The sequence below is a fragment of the Mytilus trossulus genome, chromosome 8, assembly GCF_036588685.1.
Source record: "Mytilus trossulus isolate FHL-02 chromosome 8, PNRI_Mtr1.1.1.hap1, whole genome shotgun sequence".
Classification (NCBI taxonomy): domain Eukaryota; kingdom Metazoa; phylum Mollusca; class Bivalvia; order Mytilida; family Mytilidae; genus Mytilus; species Mytilus trossulus.
In genome coordinates this window covers 16621193-16642455 of record NC_086380.1, presented here as the reverse complement: position 1 = coordinate 16642455, position 21263 = coordinate 16621193, and the positions used below count along the sequence as shown (strand labels likewise).

Below are 21263 nucleotides of genomic sequence, written 5' to 3'. Positions count from 1 at the left end.
GAGTAGAGATGCATAAAAAGCAGATTTCAACTTCGTGGCTTCAGATTTCTTATTGTAAATAACATGTTTAAGGACCAAACATTCCTAAAAATTTTGCTAAATATAATTAAAGTAATCCATTCCTGAGGTAGAAAAGCATTAATATCTAAGATATTTAAAGTTTTGTTGATGACTAATTCCATTTTTTTTTAATTGCAACTATCTCACTGTCTGCACTATTAGTTATTTAATATCATTCAGTTTTTCCCGTAGGTTGAATACCTACTTTAAACATTGGGCAGGACAACGACTCGTTAATAATTAATCATAGTGTTAGTTTACCCACAAGTTGAACAACAGACCCCTGTTCATTAAAGATTTATGTTTTTAATATTTAGTGTAATTTCATATTATCGTTGAAATTGAACAAGTTATTGTATGTAAGTTTAAAATCTTACTACGCGACTGAACAGTAATCTTTGGTAAAACTGAAGATGGATTGTTTGGACTGTAGAATAAAATCTCTAACATCGATACTTTCTCCCAACAAAATTCATAGTTCATTGAGACATCTTGTTTCTTGTCGCACCTTAAAGTTTTCTCGGTAACCAACTGAAAATATAAAAAGCATGAGCGTTGATAAAACCGAATACAAATATTCACATCACAGAACTTCAGAATAAAAAAACATAAGCAAGAACTTATTATTCCTAATTACATGTAGTTCATTTTCAGCTTTTAACATTTTCTTAAAGTAAAATTATTAAGATACAAGAAGACACCAAATACAGTTAAGTCTGGTTCTCATTCCGTCCTAAAAGATTTTTTTTCAGGAAGGTCGGTTAATAACTATTGTGTACGTCAAAGGAATAATGATTTAGGTTTCCAAATTTTGAATGTTTATTTATTTGAAGAAAACACTCAGTATCACTTTTAAGAATAAAGCATATATTTGCAAGGTAGCTACTACACCAACAGTTGCAAGCAGAAAAGATGTAGTTGTTCCTTCAAAACGAACACCATCAGTTGTTGAAGACCATTTTGAATTGCCCTAGTAGAGATGATCAGATATACGAAAATATCGTCGTTCCCTCAACCACGTGATCAGATTGTTTATGGCTTTTCATAAGTGCCTCGTCTTTTCAAATACATCTCCGCAATTTTTATGTTATTTAAGTTCGGACAATCTATATATGTGCTTCGGTTGCAACATCTGTATTTTCATTTCATATAAATTTTATATTTGAAGGTCTCATTTATTCATATCATTTTATTCATATACAGACAAAGCAAAATATATTCCATAAGACTTTTAATTAATTTTGATCATTTTTCAAATAAAAAAATACATTTTCTTAAAGGTAATTACTTATTGTATATAAAATATTAATACATAATATACTGTGCAATGGGTATATCATGTCTCATTTTACAACAAAATGAATATAAATTAGAGGCAAAATCTAAATGAATAACATGAATAACAAATTAAGGCTTTAAAAAAATCATTTAATAACCGATTTTTGTTATATTTAAGTATAAGAAATTATTTTTTGATGAAAATAAAAACTTACTTATCGCATAATTACACATTTGTTCCACATTCATAAATATAACCAAGATTAAAATAACAAATTGAAACATATACATTGTAGCATTAACTCACCATACTTTGATTGGCATACAGTAATATTGACTGGTCTGTGTTGAGAATTTCTAAAGCCCATCCTTTAATAATAAGTGTATCATTTCTGCCACAAGGTAATGTTATATCAGACATTTTATAGCACATGCCAGAAAAACTGTAATTGTTGTGTATATAATTCACACCAATGAGATTAAGTGAGCAGGGAGGGTTAATATGATGTCCATCGGATATAATGTTGAATGTTGATTCTTGTACAAGTGCATATTTTTTACAAATGCTGGTAATTTTAAATCTTCCGACAGAAACTGTAAAGTAAAATAAAGTACATTAAATTATTTGTATTATTTTATTTTCTGATTAAAATGGCGTTTTGTTATCTTCATTCATAAGTTACTGTTAAAAATCACAGAACTTTTCACATGTTTCGTCTGAGCGCCTTAGTTGAAGGTAAATTAAGAAGGTGAAGTTGAAGAAATTCATATGGACGTAATCATTACTAGATTGACTGCGGTTTGAATATTTCCACAGACAGCCACTGAAATGTTCCACGTGCAAAATCCCGATTCCATTTTCTTTTTGTGAAAATAAATAAAGTAAAATATTTGGTTTTCACAAAATACATAAGACCTTTTTCCTATTCATCCAGGTACAAATATATGGCTTATCGTAACCAGTAGAAATTACCCCAAGCGGGATAGCATATATGCAGCTTCAGTTGTCGTTCCTTGCTGTTTATTATATTTGTTTGTCATTTATTGTATTGTACATCAATCAACATCTAGTTAGAATTGTTTTTCACTTATCATCTATGGCTATTATATCTACTATGTAGTAATTGTTTTACTTGTTGTTTTTGAAAAACCCGTACGGTAACCCATAGTTGGAAACTACTACGTCATATAGTTTCTGTTGGAGAGATGTTTCATTTGCAATCTTACCGCCACTTTTCTTATCAAAAGTACTAAACTATAGGTAAATACAAAGATGAAGTTCATACTACATTTAAAATTCAAACTCCATGCTATATTAGCCATCAAATCAACTAAAATCCTTCTGTCGTATTCTTGGCTTGGTACAGATGTTCTACGAATAGAATGATGTGTTAGATATAAGATCGAAAACATATGTTTATGCATACGAAATCTCTATATGTATAATGTGTAGAAAAGAGGGGTGAAAGATAACAGTGGAACAGGAGCGTTTGATTAAAAAAAACACAAATTTGGTATGCTTCTCTTTATTTCTTTTATCTTAAAAGCATACTTTTAAGAATACATTACTAATGCCATTTATGTTCTGTATTACTTACTTTGTAATGTATTTGTATGACTTATGTTTTCATGGGAAGCATGAATCTCTCCAGTACTAGTGGTGCCGATAGCCAAACCAATCAACAACACGTTAAAGCTAAAAAAACAAATCACAACCAATCTGCAGAATTCCATTGAATATATCAGTTGAACTACAAAGTAAAATGATGTTTATCTTATATTATTTGTAATTCCCATTGAAAATACGAACAAAAAGGAAGTGATGAGATTCAAAAAGGTTGAGGAGGAAACCCAAAAAGCTGTTAAACTAAATAAGAATTTAATGTTTCCATACCAAGAAAAAAAAACATTTAAAGAGAAAGGAATTGTTTCCAAGGGAGCAATCAAATACCATTGCTCCCCAAAACACCGACATGTACAATATCTAAATTAACGACGAAAAGACAAACATGAGTACTAAAATAACGAAAATATCAATATCAATAAAGGAAAAATGAGTAACACTTATTCCACCAAACTGATGGTGACTGCATGAATTCGCGAAAACAATATTATGTTTTACATTGTCATATCAGGGCCTTTTATAGCTGACTACGCGGTATGGGCATGGATCATTGTTGAAGACCGATAGTCGTTAATGTCTGTGTCATTTTGGTCACTTTTGTAAACAGTTCTCTCAATGGCAATCATACCACGTCTTCTTTTCTTATATTAACATGAACGATACTATCACTTTGGTACGTTGTACTCGCTAAAATTGATTTATGCAAATAAGCTACTTGTAATAATTAAATTGACAAGATATAGCTATATTTAGTATCCCGTTTTTCTTAGCATGACAAATTGTGTTTGTCATTTCTGTGTCTGTCTGATGCATTACAGGCAAGCTGAAAAGTAACAAGTCAATATAAAACATTTACAAAGGAGGTAATATCAAAGATATCGGTCTTCTACTTCTACTAATATTATCAGGTATTTTATTATTTAAAGTCTTTATTGTTAAAAAGTCTTTTCTACTTACTTTGACATATATAGTTGCCAAATGTTCCATTTGATTCGGATTTTAATGCTATAAATGCTATATATTACTCAATGAAAAATTCTTCGCCATATGTCATAACGATGTATCTATTTTCATAGAATTATTAGGGTTGAATAATTTCATTGATCGCTGGGTTTAATCTAACAAATATGGTTTTAGTATTGATTAAATTTATTTCTAAGAATCAATTGCCTAATTGGTGATGTTTTTTGTTTCCTTTTCGAAAGCAACTTACTTGTTCCTATGTAGGTCATGTGTTTACACTTAATAGCTAGATATTCGTATATTTGTTTAGGAGATATTTTTTTAAACAAATCAGATTACAAAAATGGAATAGGAGCTAAAAAAAAGTTTTTTGACTATATACTTAACTTCAGAAAGAGAGACATAACCTTCAAAATTTATCAAATTTACATGTTAATTATGCAACTTCAATCAAGGACATATTTTACTAATGTTATATAGACTGTATGTATGAATATATAATACGACATCAAAATAAGTGATATTAAATAAAAAGTACCTTTTAGGTTCATTGAAATTGAATTACATAAAAAATTACATAGATTCACACCCTTGATATCAAAATGATATCTTGTTAGACTGTTAACCGAAAAGCTTATCAGTGTCTGTTCTTGTCAATTCATGTTTCAGTACATACAATGCATGATAAAAAGATGCATTACGATAATCATTGGTATGGTTCATGCTCATACCGTATAGCGGGTTATTTTCGCGGGTGTAAAATTTCGCGATTTTCAAGGTATACGAAATATTTTGGCTGTTATTATTTTGGCGGATTTAACATTTTTTACATTACCTTTGCATACACACTTTTAAATTGGCGGAATTTATTTTGGCGGTTTTGTTCTATCCGCGAAAATAAGCGAAAATTTACACCCCGCGAAAATAACCCGCTATACGGTAGTTTAAACATATTTATTTATAGTGGATTGGGAAACAAGTTTTGCAACTTATATTAATCCCTTTCCACTTTGCGGGTGCAAGTGCTGCCTTATAGCGGCATTATCCTACTCTTTTTCGAAATCTACAAGGGTGTTTTAAACGTGCAAGAGATATGGCTCTCTCTTAACACGGGTTAGCAATTTGTCGTCCCCTTCCGACGGACTATAATCGTTTCCTCAAGACCATACTCTCATCATCAAGCTATATGTTTGGGGTGTTTAAGGTTAAACCTTCATCTTTTTTCAAATGTGAATAGAAAAATGCCATGACAATTTTCACTTTCATTTTGTATAAATTTCTGCACTAAAAATATAACAAATAAATTGCCAGGCCCTTTTTTATTATTTTAAATCTGATTAATTAAAACCCATATTCGTGTCCATGTTTTAAACGGCAATTTGCAGATTTAAGATTGGTGTACTGATATGTGGGTATGTTTATACACACACATAATTATATAAAGGAGCAACCAGCAAATTAAATAGGTACCTGATCGTGTAGTATAAACGATATTGCGTTATAAGAAAAAACACTATATAAGTCATGCTCATACACGATGTTTATCATTTCCACTAAACACATAGCCTTTGTCAGTGTCAGTATAATGTTTCACTTCAGTGTTTCTGTTGTTTCGTTGTTTGCCCCTTATATTTAATGTGTTTCCCTAAGTTTTAGTTTATAACGCGGTTTGTTTTCTCTCAATTGATTGATGACTTTCGATCAGCGGTATACTACTGTTGTCTCTTATTTTGTGTATCAATATTAGTATTGATAAAGGTATTGACACTGTTCTTATTACAACAAAATCGAACTTCAATATAATCTTACTCACATTCGATATTGAGATTGATCGAAAAATACTGCAGCTTATTATCTTTAATCTCAAAGTTTTTTGAAGGTGTCAAATTCCTTATCAGGTAACTCATTGTTTCGAGGAAAATGTAAATTAAGCATTCCTAGAAAAATCAATACCAATGCTTGTCTTAACAAAAAAAAAACGCGAACATTCGTTCCGAAACAAAGGTATCGAACGAAGTTTTTAAAAATATGATTTACACACATGCACAACAGTTTGAAAGAAAATTTAAATATGCTTTTTCATTCGAAATGAAAACATTATTCAATGAATTTGTAGAAGTTTTTGTATCACTATGTATTCAATATTAAGTTGATAAAATTAACTGCAATAGAATAAATAACTATATATTTGGACATGTATCAGAAATAGCATTCACATGTCTTAACTACACTATAATTTGGTCAATTAGATAACATTCAACTGAAATATACATTTTCCTGATCAGAAATACTAGTGCCAGCGTTTAATCCAGTTTTTGTTATCTAATAATTCAGTACCCGAATTATATGCAAACATATAACAGTATCTATTTTAAGAAATTTACACACAATTTGATCAACCCAAAAAATACACAAGTAACAATAGCAGAACATTTCTATATACTTAAAGAAAGCATTCCATATGTTAAATATCAATCTATGAATACCAATCATACATGAAGAGGTGAAACCCAGGAAAACAAAATATTTATATAATAAAAGTACTACAGTACATGATATATAAGGCATGAAGATGGTATTGATACAGATCAGCTGCATTATCTATTGTAAAGGATCCTACAAATAAATGCAATATACAGTTACATAAATATTTATATTTATAAGGACATCTGAACCAGTAACAACTGTACAACAAATGTATCCATCGGATCACCATCAGTGATAGTGATAATAGATGTGTACATTCTGTATATACAACTCGTCTAAACATCAACCCAACAATGTAAGATCTGTAAATTTACTTTCGAAAAATTGTGTTTGACCCATCAAAACAACATCTGATAAACAAATTTAATAATACTTTTAGATATTTGGATGATATTTTGGCTCTCAATAATGACGACTTCAGTATGTATATTAATGAAATTTATCCTGCTGAACCTACTTTAAATAAAGCTAATACTAGCAATGACCACTGCCCTTTCCTCGATCTTGATATCTATATCATTAACGGACAGCTGAATACTAAAACGTATGATAAAAGGGATGATTTTTCATTTCCTATCGTTAATTACCCGTTTTTAGATGGTGACGTTCCCTTGTCACCATCTTACGGTGTTTATATATCTCAACTTGTACGATTCGCTCGTGTATGTAACAATGTTTTAGATTTTAACGAGAGAAATTTATGTATTACTGAAAAATTGTAACACCAGGGTTTTCGATATCACAAACTAGTCAAAACATTTACTAAATGTTATCATCGGTATAAAGACATCATTCGTAAATATAGCTCAACATGCAGACTTCTTATACGTTCAGGTATTTCACATCCAATTTTTTATGGAAATATTCTTTATAAAGCACAAAGGTGTCAGTATTCACCTCAGAAACTTACAAAACCTTTGAATAGACTTATTAAGAAGGGGTATAATTACGATACTGTTGTTAAGTCATTAAAGATTGCATATTTTGGCGTTAATATTGAGTCAATGATAAGGTCTTTGCGTCGGAACTAAACACATTTATTCTAAAAACAGTTGTTGGCATGACACGGGTTATGTTCTTCTCATATATGTTATGATGGTATGATACTAAACCCCTAATGGGAAGGATTGTGAATGATGTTCATATGATGAAATCATAATCTTTCAGTCAGTTTAATTGAAGTCTGGAGCTGGCATGTCAGTTAACTGCTAGTAGTCTGTTGTTATTTGGGTATTATTGTCATTTTGTTTATTTTCTTTGGTTACATCTTCTGACATCAGACTCGGACTTCTCTTGAACTGAATTTTAATGTGCGTATTGTTATGCGTTTACTTTTCTACATCGGTTAGAGGTATAGGGGAGGGTTGAGATCTCACAAACATGTTTAACCCCGCCGCATTTTTGCGCCTGTCCCAAGTCAGGAGCCTCTGGCCTTTGTTAGTCTTGTATTATTTTTATTTTAGTTTCTTGTGTACAATTTGGAAATAAGTATGGCGTTCATTATCACTGAACTAGTATATATTTGTTTTTGGGCCAGCTGAAGGACGCCTCCGGGTGCGGGAATTTCTCGCTACATTGAAGACCTGTTGGTGACCGTCTGCTGTTGTTTTTTTATTTGGTCGGGTTGTTGTCTCTTTGACACATTCCCCATTTCCATTCTCAATTTTATTATTCCCTCACCGGGATTCGAACTTATGCTACTGAGATGCGCTAGCCTTCTCGACCACATTGGTTTCACAATAATAAGGCTTCTAGAGACCGCGTGTTACCTTTCCTCGTCAATTTTAATATAGCGTCGTAATACAGTACATGATATATAAGGCATGCAGATGGTATTAATACTCATAATAATAATCAGCTGCATTATGTATTGTAAAGAATCCTACAATTTAATCCAAGATACCGTCACATACATAATTAAATTAAGTACGTCTGAATCAGTAACAACTTTGTTGTAGAGTTGTCACTGGTTCAGACGTCTCTTGTTTCTTTACCTTTGATGTGACAAGTATGTGTTTGAGATTATAAATATATAGTTAGTTAGTTTACTCCTTTGAATATATCATTTTCCTGTTTGTCCTTCACCGGAAAAGAAACTCGTCAACTAGGGGCACCTTTAAGACGTCATTTGCCAGAAAGACGTAATCGCCTGTAGTATCCCTGTACTAATAACGTTCATCAAGCGTCTTAGTGGTCGTCATTGTGCAGGATAAATTAGAAATTATGTTTGTTCTGTTGGTACTTTATCATAATTCGCTAATGACACCAGTGCTAATTATATTTAGTTAGTTTACTTGTTTGAATAGACCATTTTCGAGTTTGTCCTTCACCGGAAGGGGAAACCCGTCAAAAAGGGGCGCCTTTAGGACGTCATTTGCCAGAAAGACGTGATCGCCTGTAGTATCCCTGCACTCTTAACGTTCATCAAGCGTCTTAGTGGTCGTTATTGTGCAGGATGAATTAGAAATAATGTTTGTTCTGTAGGTACTCTATCATAATTCGCTAATGACACCAGTGCTTACTATCAATTATAAGAATTCAATTTGCAAAATTATTTGTGCAATATAGCATCGTAGTTTTGCCAACCACTCGCGCAACTTGGGAACGGAAGTAACGATCCCCCAAAACGCACGAATGATGTTCATTAAAACCAGAGTTTTTGACGGAAATTCATCGTATTCGAACTAGAAAGTTGTCAATTGTTTTACATTTGTCATTTCGGGGCCGTACGGTGAACTTTAGTTGTTAATCTCTGGGTCACGTGGTCTCTTGTGGAGAGTTGTCTCATTGGCAATCATACATCATCTTCTTTTTTATATATAAAAGATTCGTACATAATTTCTATTACTATTAGGTAGTTAATTTACAAATCTATATAAAGAATCATTAAACTATTTAAAAAAATGTATTAAAAAAAAGTATCGAACTGCAATCTGATCTTACTTACATACACTTCGTTCACTTGGTATAGTTCTCTGGGTATGATCTACAAATACTATACTTCAAATCTGTTATCTCAATGCTTTTTTTCTCAATATTAAATGCATAACAAATAATTAATTGTTACGAGGAAAATATAAATTTAGGATTCCCAGAAAAATCGATGTAGATGCTTATCTTATCAGTTAATGCGCGAAGATCCATCTCGCAACAAAGGTATGGAATGAAGTGTTTAAAATATAAAAACATACAAATGTGTGATATAAGATTTAAATCCACATTTATCAAAGTGATAAAATAGTATGTACGTGTTTTTGTATCACTATTTCATATTTACTAAAAAAAAATGAATTGCGTTAGGACGGATTGTTTTGTACTTTGACAGGAATTAGACATGTGGAGCTTATTAAAGTTTAATGATTATATTGGCAGAAACAAGCTACAAAATAAACAAATATATCTTAAGTTATTTATATAAACATCGTCATTTGCAACTTAACAAGTTTTATACGCGTCTAAATATGTATCAACATCAACTAAGTACCTCTTCGCTTGACTGTTTAATTCTTATTTGAATAGGGCAGTTTCCACGGAACTTTGACCTTATTAAAAAAGATTTTCACACCTTTTGGGAACGTTTAAACGAAATTGCGAACATTCACTTAATTTTAAAAGTTGTCGACCTACAAATAAAAGACATTTCAATCTTTTAAATTTTAACACGGTTTCCAAACATTTCCCCTAACATGATTACTTTAACTTTTATACTAAACACTATTTTAATAGCTTAAATTTAAGCAACGACCATCTTATCAAGAAAATAAAAATAACTGAATAACGTACAAACTGCTAATATAAACATATTTACGCGATTGTAACATAATTGAAAGGAGTAGGTCCGGTCCTGTAGGGCCAATTTTGGCCTCAAATTTCAGGTTCATCTAACGAAATATTTTGAACATCTTTTCAACACCTTAGTGTCTATTTCAATTGATTCAATTAGAATATTTGAAAGATTGTGGCTGAATAAGTCATTAAAAACCCTCCGATTCAAGCCAAAATATGAAAAATCTACCAAATATGCAAAAATTCGTCACTTTTCAGATGTTTTTTTTTGTCAAAAATGAAAGTGGCCGCATCCGTGTTCATCCTCAACCTTTATTTATGTCATATAGTATCATTAAATGCAACTTACATTTCAATTGTATGAATGAACACGAATGCGACCACTTTCATTTGAGACGGAAACAGTCTAAAATTTAACTAAAATGCTAAAATTGTGAAAATTTCAGTAATTTAGCATGACTTAATAATGTTAGTACCCGATTTATTTGCATTGTATTGTCCAAAACAGACCATATTTGTGAAGCAGAAGCATTCTACATTCCAATAAATAGCTAAAGGAATACATTTTCACAATGTTGCCAAACTGCTATATTTTAGGGATCAAAATGGGGCCTTACTGAACCTACTCCTTTATTAGGAGTATTGCAATCCGAATATTTCTCTCATTTATTGATAATGGCAGATAATGATATAGATTATGTAATACAAATGCATAGCTCTAACGAATAAAACATGTATAGTGTAAAGAGGGTAAACTTAATTATTTAGTTGTTCACGAATCTTAGAAATTTCACTTTTAATATCGTATTTGGTCCTGATTTAAATACTTCATATCATTAAACGTGCGATTTAAAGAGTTAAACGTGAGACTTATTTTACATGTAGGTGTTAGTGTTTCCTTATGAAATGTAAGGATCCACACTTTGTAGATACCGATATGCATTTAATTTTGTAATACCTTACTAAACTTAATGAAACATTATGTAAACAACGCATAAGTGATATGGTGATAACACAGATTGTTACATAATTTGTATTGATTTAGATTCGAAAAGTGCTTTAATAAGGTTCATAAAGTTAAAGTGAATGCAAAGTATTAATTTTACGCAAGCTGATCTACGCTTGAATTTCTCTATTATTTCTATCTTACACAATAGTTATATGAAGTACCAGGATTGTAATTAAATACACCATACGCGAGTTTCGTCTACATAAGACTCATCCGTGGCGCTCAGATCAAAATAGTTATGAGGCCAAATAAGTAAAAGGTTGAATAGCATTGAGGACCCAAAATTCCAAAAAGTTGTGCCAAATAAGGTAATCTATTCCTTTATAACATTATCATACTTACAAAAATGTATGTATCATTTATGGTTGTGTAACAAATATCATATAAAAAGAAGATGTGGTATGATTGCAAATGAGACAACTATCCACAAAAGACCAATATGACACAGACATTTACAACTATAGGTAAACGTAAGGGCTTCAACAATGAGCAAAGCCCATACCGCACAGTCAGCTATAAAAGGACTCAATGAGACAATGTAAAACAATTCAAACGAGAAAACTAACGGCCTTATTAATGTAAAAAAATGAAAAACCTTAATTCCAAACTGTTCGACATTATATCCCAGACATTATTAATTTTGTGAGCGTATCACTCTAGCTCCATTTGCTTACGACATGTTTTGTTGTATTTTAAATTAAAGAATAGTCAAAAGGTTAGGTGAAAGAGAGATAATCAATAGTGGACAAAATGGTTTAATAAAAAACAAAGTGCAATTGATCATATACCATTTATAACAGAAACTATGAAAGGGTGTAAACTGTCGACATTTGTAGCTTTCAAAGAAATCAAGGCAAATGACTATATTATCATAAGTATGTTCTGTTTAATCAGGCATTTTCTCAAAGCTTTGTACTCTTAATTGAAAATACGTATATGATTGAAAGGTTATATAAAGATTCTGCATCAAAAGAAAATTATGATTCATCAGCTATAATATCGTATATACATGTACAATGTAACACACTTAAAGATCTTCATTCCAAAAAATGTATCAATTCGTCCAAACATGTTCAAAAACACATGTCTCGGCCAAACATGTCCGATTTATTTTAGCTCAAGCGTTATGCTTGTTTCTCATAAAAGTGAAAATAATCAAAGGAAAATCAATATTGGAAAGTCCCTTATTAAAAAATCAAAAAAACATAGACTTGGTACAGGCATTTCTATATGTAGTCAAATGTGTCTGACTTTTTCGCAAGCTCGAACGTGTCCTATACTTGTAATGAATAAACATTATTCTGAGTGCTACATAATTATATATGAATAATATGGTTGATGATATTAAATCATGGACGAAGGCTACATTTGTAATTAGCAACATTGCTATCTGTTGATTTCATTATGTTGATAGCTGAGAAAAAAGACGATGTACAATGAGATGAGATGTTAGTGAGAATTGATAAATCTAAGATCACACAAATTAAAATCGATTTCTTGTACACACTAATTTCTTTTTCTTTCTGTAAGCAGTGTACCTCATATTTGAATGATTTTCTAAGTCTATTCTATAATACACGAGACTCCTCTAATATATAAAAGAAAAAAAGAAACCAAATGATTAGACCTTTTTATACTGTACAAATCGACCAGTGGTTGCACCTGAGTCGAATGCTCCTGACCAATATGGCCCTCAACACTTCAAGTTGAATCAAAGTTGACAAACAATTTTTCTTTTGTCGGGAGAACAATCGGCATAACACCTTTTAGGCTATAGGTTATATGTTATTTCGTATCGTATGCTAAATTTTCTGTAATATTTGTCTCTCAGGTTTTGAAATTTTAAAAGTATAAATAGCATTATATCTTGTAAATAATCATCCGTGAAAGTTAAAGGGTATACACCTTTCCACTTATCTTTGATACTGAGGATTCATTAGTACTCGTTGGATACTAATTTTCGTGTGTTTCGTGGGTACTGGTGAACCACAAATTCAAATGTCCAACGAATACCATATTTTGAATAGGCTTTGTATACAGTGATGGATAAAATCACGAACTCAAATATCTACGAAACTGCAAGTTTTCAGCAATCCACGAAAATAAATGAATTCATAGTAAGCTCGCCCTTCCTAAGCAGTCATACCTTCGGGTAATTAAAACTGCAACAACAGTGGCATCGATCTTGTGGATGTAAATAAACTCATCGTATATACCATGACGCGTGTTTCGTCTACAAAAGATTTTAAATGAATGTTTTAACGTTGTTTTCCACCAGTTTGATTAGAATGGAGAGTACAATATTGTACTTTAAGCTCAAACAGTTTTTTTTGTTGTTGATATTTTGACAATTGGTATTTTTGGATATATCTATACTACTAAAGGAAGAGACTGATTTCATTGAGCTGCATCCCATCTGAAACCTTCAATGTCGGAAATAGTGGTAATACGAATCATAAATGTAGTGGGTTTGTTAACTTTCCAAATTCGTCTTTATATAAAGTTATAATTTTCATTGACTTCCAAAATAGGGAAACGCTTTGTTAACTAAAAAACCAATTCAATTTTAAGTCACACTTGTATATAACAAACACATAGACGGACGATGCAAGTTGACTGCGCAAAAAGAACAATTGCAATATAATAAACAATCTGAGCATTTGGAAGTCCGGAAAGATGAGTTAATTCAAACGATACCGGAAGTTGTGGAGAGTATTTCCCGTAAAAAGGCTAATGACCGGTTATTGCTTTTTAAACGATTTACCGGTTAATAGTTTTTTTACAGGAAAATGTTTGTTTCTAGTAAGCAGCTCATATCTAGTAATTAGAGTTTGCCAGACAATTTCGTTATATTTGTAACTTTATTCGTTCATAATTTTTTATGAGAAGATAAAAACCGAGGTCGAATAATATCATAAATGACGTGTTTACAAATTTGATGACACTATTTTCCAAATAGTGAAAGTTGTTTTTCAAAAAACTAACTAGCCTTCTCCACCTGTGTTTGCAATAAATCACTTGATAATGTTCCCATTGGCTAATCATAAGTTCCATTCAACCATTGGCAATATTTTGTTGAAGCATAACATTGAACGAAATAAATCTGATTAAGTGATAAATGGACATGAAGTAATTTTATAAGATAATACATACTGAGGTCAATAACAATATAAAAAATGACGAGTTTACAAATCGCAAAACAAGGAACCTTAAAGAATTTTGTAATTTGATAACGGACAAGTTTATCTTTTATATAAGCTTTGGATTTCAAATATTTTGGCCACGAGCATCACTGAAGAGACATGTGTTGTCGAAATGCACATCTGGTGCAAGAAAATTGGTACCATTAATTTTGTCTCTACCACTGGGTCGATGTCTCTGCTGGTGGACTATTAGTCCCCGAGGGTATCACCAGCCCAGTAGCTAGTACTTCGGTACTGGCATGAAAATACGGATTTGTTGTGTTATTAAAATTTGCTGTTACAAAATAGGGGAAATTATTATAAATTAAGGAATGTATCTCCCTCATGCAAAGCTCTGATTCCTTCCACGGATTTGGCTATACTTTTTGGACCTTTTGGATTAAAGCTCTTCATCTTTTATATGAGCTTGGATTTCAAATATTTTGGCCACGAGCATCACTGAAGAGACATGTGTTGTCGAAATGCGCATCTGGTGCAGGAAAATTGGTACCGTTAATTTTATTTCTACCACTGGGTCGATGTCTCTGCTGGTGGACTATTAGTCCCCGAGGGTATCACCAGCCCAGTAGCTAGTACTTCGGTACTGGCATGAAAATACGGATTTGTTGTGTTATTAAAATTTGCTGTTACAAAATAGGGGAAATTATTATAAATTAAGGAATGTATCTCCCTCATGCAAAGCTCTGATTCCTTCCACGGATTTGGCTATACTTTTTGGACCTTTTGGATTAAAGCTCTTCATCTTTTATATGAGCTTGGATTTCAAATATTTTGGCCACGAGCATCACTGAAGAGACATGTGTTGTCGAAATGCACATCTGGTGCAAGAAAATTGGTACCATTAATTTTGTCCCTACCACTGGGTCGATGTCTCTGCTGGTGGACTATTAGTCCCCGAGGGTATCACCAGCCCAGTAGCTAGTACTTCGGTACTGGCATGAAAATACGGATTTGTTGTGTTATTAAAATTTGCTGTTACAAAATAGGGGAAATTATTATAAATTAAGGAATGTATCTCCCTCATGCAAAGCTCTGATTCCTTCCACGGATTTGGCTATACTTTTTGGACCTTTTGGATTAAAGCTCTTCATCTTTTATATGAGCTTGGATTTCAAATATTTTGGCCACGAGCATCACTGAAGAGACATGTGTTGTCGAAATGCGCATCTGGTGCAGGAAAATTGGTAACGTTAATTTTATTTCTACCACTGGGTCGATGTCTCTGCTGGTGGACTATAAGTCCCCGAGGGTATCACCAGCCCAGTAGCTAGTACTTCGGTACTGGCATGAAAATACGGATTTGTTGTGTTATTAAAATTTGCTGTTACAAAATAGGGGAAATTATTATAAATTAAGGAATGTATCTCCCTCATGCAAAGCTCTGATTCCTTCCACGGATTTGGCTATACTTTTTGGACCTTTTGGATTAAAGCTCTTCATCTTTTATATGAGCTTGGATTTCAAATATTTTGGCCACGAGCATCACTGAAGAGACATGTGTTGTCGAAATGCGCATCTGGTGCAGGAAAATTGGTACCGTTAATTTTATTTCTACCACTGGGTCGATGTCTCTGCTGGTGGACTATTAGTCCCCGAGGGTATCACCAGCCCAGTAGCTAGTACTTCGGTACTGGCATGAAAATACGGATTTGTTGTGTTATTAAAATTTGCTGTTACAAAATAGGGGAAATTATTATAAATTAAGGAATGTATCTCCCTCATGCAAAGCTCTGATTCCTTCCACGGATTTGGCTATACTTTTTGGACCTTTTGGATTAAAGCTCTTCATCTTTTATATGAGCTTGGATTTCAAATATTTTGGCCACGAGCATCACTGAAGAGACATGTGTTGTCGAAATGCACATCTGGTGCAAGAAAATTGGTACCATTAATTTTGTCCCTACCACTGGGTCGATGTCTCTGCTGGTGGACTATTAGTCCCCGAGGGTATCACCAGCCCAGTAGCTAGTACTTCGGTACTGGCATGAAAATACGGATTTGTTGTGTTATTAAAATTTGCTGTTACAAAATAGGGGAAATTATTATAAATTAAGGAATGTATCTCCCTCATGCAAAGCTCTGATTCCTTCCACGGATTTGGCTATACTTTTTGGACCTTTTGGATTAAAGCTCTTCATCTTTTATATGAGCTTGGATTTCAAATATTTTGGCCACGAGCATCACTGAAGAGACATGTGTTGTCGAAATGCGCATCTGGTGCAGGAAAATTGGTAACGTTAATTTTATTTCTACCACTGGGTCGATGTCTCTGCTGGTGGACTATAAGTCCCCGAGGGTATCACCAGCCCAGTAGCTAGTACTTCGGTACTGGCATGAAAATACGGATTTGTTGTGTTATTAAAATTTGCTGTTACAAAATAGGGGAAATTATTATAAATTAAGGAATGTATCTCCCTCATGCAAAGCTCTGATTCCTTCCACGGATTTGGCTATACTTTTTGGACCTTTTGGATTAAAGCTCTTCATCTTTTATATGAGCTTTGGATTTCAAATATTTTGGCCACGAGCATCACTGAAGAGACATGTGTTGTCGAAATGCGCATCTGGTGCAAGAAAATTGGTACCGTTAATTTTGTTATTTATATTTGATCATTCATAACCTTTCCATAAGTCTTCAAGCTACGAAGAGTATAAAATCTTATTAAATTTCTACATTTAAATTAGTTGATTTTTCCCCTATTTTTATAACAGTTTATTTTGGTTTTTACTAAATGTAACTAAGCTGGAGCGTTGGAATTTAATTCATTTTGTCTATGTATCAAAATAAACTATCCCTTTACCTGTTAATTTTAAGATCTATAAACAAAAACAATATACCTGTTTATTCAAAAGTAATGGTGTTTTAAAAATACACAGCAACGTCTGAATGGAATATGGCCGATAATTGGATTGTTTTTGGTTTTACTCTGTGACAAATTGTCTTTTGTGTTTTTGTTTTGTATTTATGTCACGCAGCGTTGTCATTGCAGCGATGTTTTTTTTTAATTGTCATAAAATAGGAGGTTTGGCTAGCAATTTAACCAGATTAAGCCCGTCATTGTTTTCTTTTCAAAATGTCCTGTATTAAAGGGATATGAAAGTTGTTATCAAAAAGGTCGTTTCCATGTATAGTTGCCTTTATTTCATTTCAGAGTATCTGTTGTTCCTTTGTTTTTATCTGATAGTTGACGTTTTATTCCGGTTTCAGTTATGATTAGTGGTCCGATTTATTTGCTCTCAATCAATTAATGACTTTTGTATACGAGTATGCTACTATTGTCTTTACTTACGATTGTAAATGTGTTTTGTTGAAAACATTGTGTATGGAAATGAACAAAATAAGTTCTTTGATTAGTTGATCCAACATTTAAAAAAGTTGTAGTGTGAATTAAGGAGTGGAGCCTATCTTTTGTTTTTATTTAGCAGATACAGTCATAGGCTCAAATTCTGAATTAAAACCTTGACCTACTATTTCATTATTAAACCATTGACAGAGACATGTATTTTATATTTAGCTCCAAACATCTAAATAAAGGCTGTGTTAGGTTAATTGTAGATGTGTTTTTATTGTTTCCTTCAAATTGGCATTGAATCTCACATGTTCTTTCGTCTGATTCAGTTTATTTATTTAGATAACTAATAGTACAACATTGTTCTCCATTACAAATCAATATGTATCATTATTTCAACGATATGAGGGCGTTAAGACTAGTTCATGCACATACGTATAACTGTGACATCAACAAAAGTGCAAAGTGGTGAAGAGTAATATAAGTTGCAGAAAATTGTTTTCCAATCCACTATATATACATATGTATAACGTAACAAAAGTGTGCACGTCATCAGTGCTAATCTTGGGGTGCATCATAAACATATAAACAAATAAATATATATATCGTTACAAAACCGCTCTTTTAAGAAACTCTTTTAAACCAAACCGCTCTCTTAAGAAAATCTTTAAAACCAAAACTTGTTCTCAAGGTTTGCTTATAACTTATCATAAGTAGTCGCAATTGTGACAATATCAAAACCCGTCACTATTTCAAACTAAAAAAAAAAAAAAACATAAACAGGCACATATTTACAAAGTCCATTTAACGTACTACAAACACAGAGTCCTGCAGATGTTTCGGTCTACTATTGATACGGTCAGTTGGTTTCGTTTCTTGGTGTTCAAGCACATTGTCCTCTCAATGATTAACGATATAGATCGGCTGTGCATCATTGCCAGTGCGTCGACTGTTTGAATTGATAGATTTAATTCTGACTGTTTAATCATTGGATCTTTTGTGAATATCAAATGTCTACGATATCTCTGATCTTTTGTTGTCACATTGTACGATCTAATATAACATTTACATCAGCATACTCTTTCGTCCATTCTTTTCCATTTTGAACAGTTTTATTAGGACTACATCTCCTTCCAATAGTTAACTCTTATCCCTTAGCAATAGGGTTGTAAATGATACACTGCTTATCATGTTGAATTCTCTTGTTTCCTATGACATCTGTTTGAATTTCCGACTTTAATCTTGACACTGATTGTATTAGCTTTCTTCATTTTCTTCAAAACATACGTTGAGACTGTTGAACCGCGGTCCATTGTCCGAAAAAACACAATCAGGTACGTAGTCCATATATCAAAAATGTTTCTGCATGATTCCAATGACTTTTATCAGATGATTTGAAACCTATTTATTTGTTGTAAAGAATGGACCAAAAAAACAAATTTGTAAATATCATTCACTGAGGATATTTTTAGGTCATAATATACCATGAACATCATATAGTGAAGCGGCGAATGTTGAAAAAGTCGCTTAGTTAACGATTTTAAATTACCTAAATACCTCATGAAACTTTAAGGTCTTAAATTGTTTATAGATTATTCAGCTTTAGAACAATATTTGTCGTAAATATCAAATGTGGTACAAATGACGTTAAAAATAGCCTTTACTGACTTTACCCAACATGCATCGAATACTCCACTGCTGATTCAGTAGTCAAAACAAATAAAATTTGTGAATGAAATTGGTAAATACAGTAATTCATGAACTTCATACAATGTAAGTGCATTTCCAAATAGTCCTAAATATTATGCTTAATGCATCTGAATATGGTTGAAAGTAACACTCTAAAACTCATTGTTTTTCGTCTAGCATTATTTGAACGTGCAGTATAGGTGTATTTTTAAGGCACAACAGTGAAGCCCCAGTATAATACTTCAATCGACCCGATTTACTTTTTGATGTTTATTACTAATAAGATAACTATTTGGCTAAATGTCTGCTTTTTATCCAGATTTCAAGTCCGAATAATTTTCACAGATTTACCGACATTGTTGTGGTTTCTAGTTATAGTCCCAAAGTCTGCGATTTAGCGAAGGTCATTTGTAGTAATTTTCAAGCATATTTCTTGTTCATTTTATAATTTCTAAAGTCTTGTGATTAATTTATGTTGTTTGGTATTGTTGTATATTCGTTTTTGTTGAATTCAACTAAGAAAGTGAATTTCATTGTAGGGTTTGTTTGGTTTTCAGGTGTGTTTGATTTAGGGTTTTTTGTTTAATCAAATGGACAATTTAACAGTCTCGTTAAAACTGGTCCCGCTAGATGCAAAAAAAAAGGAAAGTGGAAGTTTGTGTTGACAAATGCATTATCTGCGATTCTGTTGTTGATGAAATATTAATAACATGAACAGAATCTGAAAGAAAAAGTCTGATTACTGCTGCAGCATAGAGACGTGATAATTTGTTCAGTTATTTGAACGAATGCTGCAATGAAACAGCAAGTTCATTACCCGTTTTTAAGTATCGTAGATTATGTTATAAAAGCTACACAAGTAAGCAGAAATTTAAAAACAATACCAGCTTGAAAGGAACCACCAGATATAGATTCCGATTTATCTACTAGTAATTGTTTGCTGCCTGAAAAAAAAGGATCACAATACATCAAAGTGTATTTTTTGCAAAAACAAATCTCATAAATGGGTGAAAACATTACATACAATTTCATCTGCTGAAAGGTTAGTCAATCTTAAAGATGCTGCTTAAAGAGCATGCGACGATGAAATTATTATTCGAATAGAGCACGATAGTTTGCTCAATAATGCAGTATATCACGCAGCATGTCTGACCGCATACTTGGCATACAGACCAGAATCCACTGATCTAACTGCGTATGATTTGGCATTTAGCAGTACTGTAGTTTAAATTAAAGACTAGAGACCTAATTCGCGACAAAAAGTCTCTTGTTTTGTCATCACTTTTGACAAGGTATCAGTCTTTACCTGATAAGATAAGTAACTGTAATTCCTCCAGGGATGCCATTGCCTTTTTGCTCAACAAGGACAATATAAATCTAGCATTGTATTTGCTAGCGATATTTCCATTGGAGAGGCTGTTAAGACAGCGAATAACATCTAAGCAGAATTAGAAATGGTTGAGATAAAAGCCGACTTAAGTACATGTAGCTCCACCAAAACCAACGAGCAAACCGGTATGCATTTACTTTATGAAGCAGCCTCAATATTATGACAAAAAATGGAAAATGTTTACAATATCTAGGGATTAGTATCCTGCAAATAACCAAGTGTATCGTGGGAAATATCAGAAGCAATGTTGCCAACCTGTTTGATAAGTTTTGTTACTTGGCTTCTTGACAAAGTCTTTTGAAACATTTTTGTCAGTAACAATGAATATTTCGCATGACATTCGGAGAAAATGTGCTGCTCTCGCAGAGTGTCTGGTGTCAAATTTTAATAACATAATTACTCCATTTATATGTTTTTCCGGTCGTTCATGCTCTGGATGGGTGTGACTCCACTTCAAGTTTTTTTTTGGAATCGGTTAAAATTC

At 32.5% G+C, this 21263-nt stretch overlaps 1 protein-coding gene across 1 annotated transcript in view; it reads right to left on the bottom strand.

The window, feature by feature from the left end:
* The window catches only part of LOC134727395 (uncharacterized), a 36751-nt gene extending 16016 nt beyond the window's left edge, over positions 1 to 20735 (bottom strand). The window contains exons 1-5 of the mRNA XM_063591774.1: positions 20696 to 20735; positions 20274 to 20333; positions 2937 to 3089; positions 1646 to 1932; positions 438 to 591 (exon numbers count right to left, since the gene is read on the bottom strand). Coding sequence (XP_063447844.1) covers positions 438 to 591; positions 1646 to 1932; positions 2937 to 3089; positions 20274 to 20333; positions 20696 to 20735 — 694 coding nt within the window. The remainder of the gene's footprint in view (positions 1 to 437; positions 592 to 1645; positions 1933 to 2936; positions 3090 to 20273; positions 20334 to 20695) is intronic.
* Positions 20736 to 21263: the final 528 nt, after the last annotated feature.